The sequence below is a fragment of the Leguminivora glycinivorella genome, chromosome 7, assembly GCF_023078275.1.
Source record: "Leguminivora glycinivorella isolate SPB_JAAS2020 chromosome 7, LegGlyc_1.1, whole genome shotgun sequence".
Lineage (NCBI taxonomy): Eukaryota > Metazoa > Arthropoda > Insecta > Lepidoptera > Tortricidae > Leguminivora > Leguminivora glycinivorella.
In genome coordinates this window covers 25418996-25426790 of record NC_062977.1, presented here as the reverse complement: position 1 = coordinate 25426790, position 7795 = coordinate 25418996, and the positions used below count along the sequence as shown (strand labels likewise).

Genomic DNA, 7795 nt, shown 5'->3' with positions numbered 1-7795 from the left:
GAGTAGGTAAAATATGAAATGGACCTCCTAATCTTTTGTCGTTTACATACCCAATCTTATCTTAAATGAACAGTGTAGTTACAGGTATCCCTGGGTGACACTAATTACTTACCATCGAGCGATTCATCTGTTCCTTCGCTTCTTATGCATACTTGCATACTAATATTATAAATGGGAAAGTGTGTTTGTCTGTCTGTTTGTCCGTCTTTCACGGCAAAACGAAGCGACAATCGTCGTGATTTTTTAAGTGAAGATTAGTTAAAGGGATGGAGAGTGACATAGGCTACTTTTTGTCTCTTTCTAACGCAAGCGAAGCTACGGGCAAAAACTAGTTTTAATTATATGATAGATAGAAGTAACTTTGGCCTAACTAGACCAAAACCATACGTAGAAAAATGTCGTCATCACTAAAAACATATAATAAATGAGGCCTTGTTAACAAACATTTAAAAAGGCCATGTTTCATGAAGTCATAAAGCAGTAAATAATAATTGTTAGGGCATTAATGGCCTTGGCCGGCAATTAGCAGCTAACGATCATGGTTACTCCATTACAACGGTAATGTCGTTTTTACTGTGTTTATTTTATTTTACAATTTGTGGATTTTATCACTTGATGGTAAGTGCTCTTTGAAATTGGTTATCTTCTTATTCGCTTATAAATTATTATTTGTAAAAAGTTTATAAACTAAATATTTGAGGTAGTAATATTAGAGGTAGTATAGTAGTATTTAATATTATGAGTGAATATCATGCTAGTTTAAATCCATGTTAGTCTGTCGATTTTTTCATTGCAACTGACATTTTCATTTACAATATCTGGATAGCCATGTCCAGCCAACAAAATGTCTTATAATGTAGAACTAAGCTTGGTTGTATAACAGTGTGACCACACAATACGGTTCTAAAACAGGTCTCGCCCAAAGCTGACACTAAATACAAGACCTAAGCTCGTGTAATGCCGCCGTAAAGAGTCGCGCAGTTTTTGTGGTCACCGCAAGCTTAAGGAGACGTCCCTGTTTCAGAAATTGTTTTAGAATACCTAAATTAACTACTTGATAACGTAAATATTACTGATAACCTAACCACAAATTTAAATTAAAAAAAAATCCCTCGACATAGTGTACCGATTTCCATCAAACATGGCTAAAACACTCCCGACTAATTCAGCTTTCAAACAAGAAAAATAAATCTAAATTGCTTCATCCGTTCGAGAACTACGATACCACAGACAGACACTCACACAGACAAAGTGCATTTTTACATTATCCGATCCGATATCGGATGTAGGAAACATTTCAAAGAAAAAAATCAAAGATAGCGGCGTAAATATATGGGATATCGGTCCGATATCGGATATCGGATAATGTGAAAACGCACTAATTTCCTGCGAAATTTCATACAGTCTAATGTTGCGGTCTGAGCGGTTTCGCAATACGTCCTATCCGAATTAGTGGAAATAAGATCTGCCATAGCCGTAGAACTATTTGTATGGTACAGGGTGGGCCAATGATAAATGCATTTTTGAAAATTGAAATAATAGGATTTTTTGTGGTTTTGAAATAAAAAGTATATTTAGAAAGTATGTCAAATAAATAAATTTTACGTTTTAAAAATTAAATCATCAAGATGTCGTCCGTGGCGGTTGCGGCACTCTTCCAGCCTTGCTTGTAAATTTTGAAAGACTTTCGTCAGAAGTTGCGGAGATATTGCTTGGATTTCTTGGCGAATGTTCTCCTTTAATTCTGCTGTGGTTGCCGGATTATTTGAGTACACTTTACTTTTCAAGTAACCCCATAAAAAAAAGTCAGCTGGAGTTAAGTCAGAGCTCCTGGGAGGCCAAGCAATATCACCCCGAATCCGAACTCAAGTCGAAAACGCCGACGAACAGACACATAAGATCGATTGTTTTCATAAAAAGCTTGAATGCAAAACGCTCGCTGTTCTCCCGTGTAAGACACCATTTTGAATAAAAATTTACTTTTTTTCTTTTAAATGACACCATTATTATATGCCAATGTTTTGTAATTTTGACAAAGGAGGTCGAGACAAAAGTGAATTTATCACTGGCCCACCCTGTATTTTACGTAATACATCCGAAGAATGAAGGACGGAAATCAAATCGGATATCTAGTTGGTTCACATAGGGGACAAGAAGCATACCGTTCTATCCTAGAAGTGGTCAGAGGGCGCCAGTAGTCCTTGTATAATAGACTAGCTCTTGCCGCGCTTTAAATTCGAAAATTACGGAATGCTCCATACAAACTTCCACCCCCCGTTTCAGGGAAGTAGGGGTTTAGAAAGAGACAAAAAGTAGCCTATGTCACTCTTCATCCCTTCAACTATCTCCACTTCAAAAATTACGTCAATTCGTCGCTCCGTTTTACCGTGAAAGACGGACAAACAAACAGACACACACTTTCCCATTTATAATATTAGTATGGATTACTCATATGGGAGATAATTTCGACTGAAGCAACTGTGACCTGGGTGGCCGAGAGGATACAGGCATATGCCGCGATTGCAAAGTACGGTGGTTCAATTCCAGCCTCAGGCACTGGATATATATATATATAATAGCCAAGTGGGTCAATATAAGTTAAATGGTGCTACCACACTGGGCTGTTATAAATATTATATAACATAGTGTAACAGGGACAGCGCGCCATCTCGCTATCGCGCTGTCCCTGTCACACCATGTTACGAGTATATAACACTTGTAACAGTCAGTGTAGGAGCATCATAAAACTGGATAATTTTGAAATAGTACATTACGATACAAGTGCGTAAAAAATCGACACGTTACGAATTTCCTTTCCGCATGTGTATCGTACGACGTTTTTCAGTACAGATGGAGATCCGAAGTTTCGACCTGACGTATAATGAACCACTTCTCGCACTAAAGCGTAAAAAAACACCATTTGTTACTGAAAATTAAATTAAACTACAGTTTGCCCCTTAACACGTACTTAGCAAGTATTTAGAGTGTAGGTAAGAACAAACCAGTATCTCTCCCGCCTTTGTTCTAATATATATGCATAAATATATGCAAATATACATGTATACAGTGTGCTTAGTACATAGTCATGTTAGTGTAGACTGAATGTTTTCTGCTTAAGGCTGCTTTAAAAAAAAACGTCAAAAGAATGTAAAATTGATATTTTTAGTCGGTGAAATACTACACTTTCCGTTATCCAATAGATTTATTTAATTCAAGTTCCAGTTAGAGCATCTTATTATCTTGATTTTTATAAGACTGGATTTTTGAAAACTAACTCATTAAATTAATTATGATTTTTTCTCTAATGCACGTTTAGAAAAACGCACGCATAGAGCTGAATCAGTCGATCTTATTTGTAAAATTTGGACAATTTTGAATATTAAAACGGGTAAATTTATAATTCGTATATCCTGTACCACAATCATTTCAGACTAGATTTTTTTTTTAAGTTTTTGAAAAAGAGTAAACTAGCCTAAGGCGAATTCAATTTTTTTCAGAAATTACCTAAAATTAAGTGACAATTTCTTTGAAAATCTACATCACATCGAAGTAAGTTTTGTACTAAATTAATCTGCAACGTTTACTTAAATTGCTGTTATGCCTTAGTGATTATAAATTGCTATTATTGATTTTTGCCAATTTTTTGAAAACGAGCCTTCACCGGTACAATTATACCACTTTTGGACATTTTCTCATATTTTGTTATACCAAGTAGAAAAAGTCCTATAATGTGATATAATTATATTTATAAACTACTCGCAAAGCCCTTTAATTTGATACCACACACGGTATGATCGAGCGCTCGGTTGCGATTTCACTATTTTTAACACGAAAGCCCTCTTAAGACGCTACAGGAGCGAAAATGCTAAAATGGAAAGAAGCCCCCCTTTCAATTTGTGAATTTTAGTAAATATAATGTATTTCTAATGGGGTGGCAACGCGCATGTGACACTCTTTGAGTTGCAGGCGTCCATAGGTTACGGTGACCGCTTTCCATCAGGCGGGCCGTACGCTTGTTTGCCACCGACGTAGTATAAAAAAATATAAGTACTAAAAAATCTCCATTCAGAACAACTCAGTTAATTAAAAGATTTTTATAGTGGAATTAATGTTAGTTTTTATTTTTTATTAATATACAGAAGTAACTAACTAACTATTTTGGCTCAGCGATCCAAAGTGAATCTTGGCATCCGAAACGAAAGATCGCCACCTGTCCCGATCCTGCGCAGCCTCTTGCCAGTCACTGACTTGAAGCCGACGCAGATCCGCCACCACACTGTCCTCCCAGCGATACCTGGGTCGACCCGCCGGACGGCCACCAGCCAGAAGTAACTGGTAATTCGTTTATGTATTTTTTTATACTACGTCGGTGGCAAACAAGCATACGGCCCGCCTGATGTAAAGCGGTCACCGTAACCTATGGACGCCTGCAACTCAAACAGTGTCACATGCACGTTGCCACCCCATTGGAAACTTGTACACTCCCTTTCGCTGTGTTAAGTACACAGCAAAAAGGAGCGTACAAGTTCTAAGGAGGGTTCGGGTTGCCGACGACTCAAAGGACAATAGACGCAACAAGTTAGTTCCGTAAGTCCTCCCGTCATCAGCTCACCGCACCCTCGTTGAGCTCAGTAGGCCTAGCACATGATGGCCGCGGGAGTATGTCGCCGCGAGATAGATGCCACGTCTTCTTCTAACTGTATTAATGACATAAGGACGGGTAGTCTATCTCGCGGCGACATACTCCCGCGGCCATCATGTGCTAGGCCTACTGGCAGCCTTACTCACCGACAGGAACACAACACTATGAGTAGGGTCTAGTGCTATTTAGCTGCGGTCTTCTGTAAGGCGGAGGTACTACCCTAAGTTGGGCTCTGCTCTAGATTCGAGCGAGACGATATCCGCTGCGCTGTGCCCTACCACACAAAACGGAATATCATTCGCTATGCCCTACCTCCTACATTTTATTGATTTAAACTAACACGATCTTCACTCATATTATTAAATTAAAACGGGACTTAATCGCGTAAAACTTACGTTTTATATTTAACCCGACGTTTCGGACATGACATTACGTCCGTGGTCACGGGTAGACTGGCTGGGAGTTGTATCAACATCTTCTAGCTGTACGAGTTTTTCGAACTACCCGCACTTGATTGTCATCAGTCACTTTTACGCTAGGGTTGCCACTCTGCCTACATACAACACTCACGACATCCGATGGTATGAGACGGGAAGTTTTCTCACGTTTACACTTGCTAATCACTGGATTCCACGAAGATGAAATCCCTTGCCCTTCATTTTGATTGAAATTACGATGTTTCCTGATTTCAATCGCTTCACGTACTTTCCTGCTATAGTAAAGACGTTCAGTTGAAAGGACTTTGGGATTATGCAGTTCAATCCAGTGGTTCGGTCCTGACTCTAGCAAATGCTCGGCAACCGCAGACTTATTTATTTGTCGTTTTTTGACCGCCGCGATAATTATGTTCTTTGACCCTTTCCGCTATGGTGCGTTTGGTTTCTCCAATATAAGAACTACCACAGCTACAGTCAATCTTATAAACGCCTGGCGTCTGATATGGAATAACATCCTTTGCTGACCTTAGTTGCCCCGCCACCTTCGACAACGGCATGTACACAGTCTGTATCGAATACTTCTTTAGTATGGTACCAACCTTGTCTGTCACTCCTTGACATAGGGCATAAATGCCGGTCGTCTTGCAACATTCGGATGCTTCTTCGCAGGCTTTCGTCTTGGTTGCCGACAATCCACCCTGTACCCATTCTTTCTAAGAACCTCCTGAATGTGTGACATCTCACTCTCTAAAAATTCAGGGTCACAAAGGTCATGTGCTCTGTTCTTTAGGGAATTAACGACGGACAGTAGGTGACGAGGGTGGTGGTGAGACTGAGCATTGAGGTATCTATCTGTGTGAGTAGGCTTCCTGTAGACAGTGTGCGCCAAGGATCCATCCATCCGACCTATCACTTTTATGTCCAGAAAAGGCAAACTTCGATCTGATTCCAATTCATACGTAAATTTCACCTTCTGATGAATGGAATTGAGATACTGGAGTAATTGCTCAACTTCTTGCTTGCCACCCTTCATGATACAAAAGACATCATCGACATACCGCTTCCATAACTTCACTGCCCATGGTTGCAGGTCTATGTTTGCCTCAAAATGCTCCATCCAGATATTTGCTAAAACCGGCGCCACCGGGCTGCCCATAGCAACTCCGTCAATCTGGATCAATCAAGTGCGGGTAGTTCGAAAAACTCGTACAACTAGAAGATGTTGATACAACTCCCAGCCAGTCTACCCGTGACCACGGACGTAATGTCATGTCCGAAACGTCGGGTTAAATATAAAACGTAAGTTTTACTCCTACATTTTGCTCGTATCTTCTGGTATTGTCAACAATGAGTTCATAAATCCATAGGCATCAATTAAACGGGCCCATCAAGGTAAACAAACGGGTAGATTAGCGCAAAGCGGCGCGCGGTGAAATACGGGCCGTGTAAATTTTCTTACGCCCTCCGCCATCGACAGCCGTGACGGGAGCGACAGCAGAAAAGATAACCGAAAACAAATTTTGAAAAAATCCGGACCAATTTACATAAAACATGGCTAAGAACACTCCCGACTAATTCAGCTTTAAAAAAAAACTAAGTCGGTTCATCGCTACTCGGGAGCGACAACGCTACATACAGACAAACACACAGACAGGCAGGCAAGCAGACTGACGTTTTTGCGTCGGGGGTTAAAAATATTTAAATTTAATTTTGCACTGTATTGCGTAGGGTGGGTTACAATACAACTATTTTGTCGATGGTACTAGTAGTTGCGACTACGTACATACGTTTTTTTTAATTATTAGGTTAGGTGCATTATTTTCGTAACTTCTGGAAAATAAGCGTGTTTATGATTGTCTTAAAATAATATTACAAATACTGAAAATATGTAAGTGTTTGAATTTCTGTAAAAGTGTTATAAAAGAAGAAAAAAATGATTTCTGGTAGGCTTCAAACTATTTCAAAGGTAAGCAAAATATTGTTTGAAATTTAGGATTCGATGATACGATCATGACTAAATACGATAATACCAAGAAAAATAAGCATATAATTTCCAATATTAACAACATACTTTAAGGCCACGTTTACACGTTATTATGACCTACAACAATAGCTTTTTTATAGCACAAGACTAATTCAAATAACTCAGCAAAATTTAATTCCCATCCCTTCAAAAAATCTCCAATTAAGAACAGAAGCATAAAATAAACAAAACTCCCCAAGTTATAAAAAGCAATAGTCCATTAAACACATAATTCTGCACACCTTACCCGATCCGTCGGCGGCGCTAGTAAGCGCCTTTTTTAATCTCAATAAATCAAATTTATGACTTGTGTACGCTTTGTTTTATTTACCCTTTTATAATTTTGTACCTACCTCGTCCCGCGTGGCGGGATCGAGATTAGGCACCCTTGGCTATAATTATATCTATTTGATGCATTTTCATTGTTCTAGGGTTTTGGAGGGTATGACAAATTCAAGAAAATGCTTATATGTTAGTGTGCACGGGAAAACGTCCCACTTTGTCGATTGCTATAAAGCCGCTTTGTCAGTTTATTCATACAAATATACAAGTAAATCTCGCCTTAATGGTAACCGACAAAGTGGGATGTTTTACTAAACACACTCACATATTTTGACATATACCATCCATATTTAACTGTTTAAGAGTTATTTTTTTAAATTAAGTTCAAACATATTTATTTCTCTAAGATTA

The 7795-nt window shown here is 38.9% G+C and overlaps 1 protein-coding gene across 1 annotated transcript in view; it reads right to left on the bottom strand.

Annotated features, from left to right (window-relative positions):
- Nucleotides 1–5686: 5686 nt before the first annotated feature.
- LOC125228098 overlaps nt 5687–7795 on the bottom strand; it is a 47199-nt gene continuing 45090 nt past the window's right edge. Inside the window, exon 2 of the mRNA XM_048132546.1 lies at nt 5687–6250. Within this exon, the coding sequence (XP_047988503.1) occupies nt 5687–6250 (564 nt within the window). The remainder of the gene's footprint in view (nt 6251–7795) is intronic.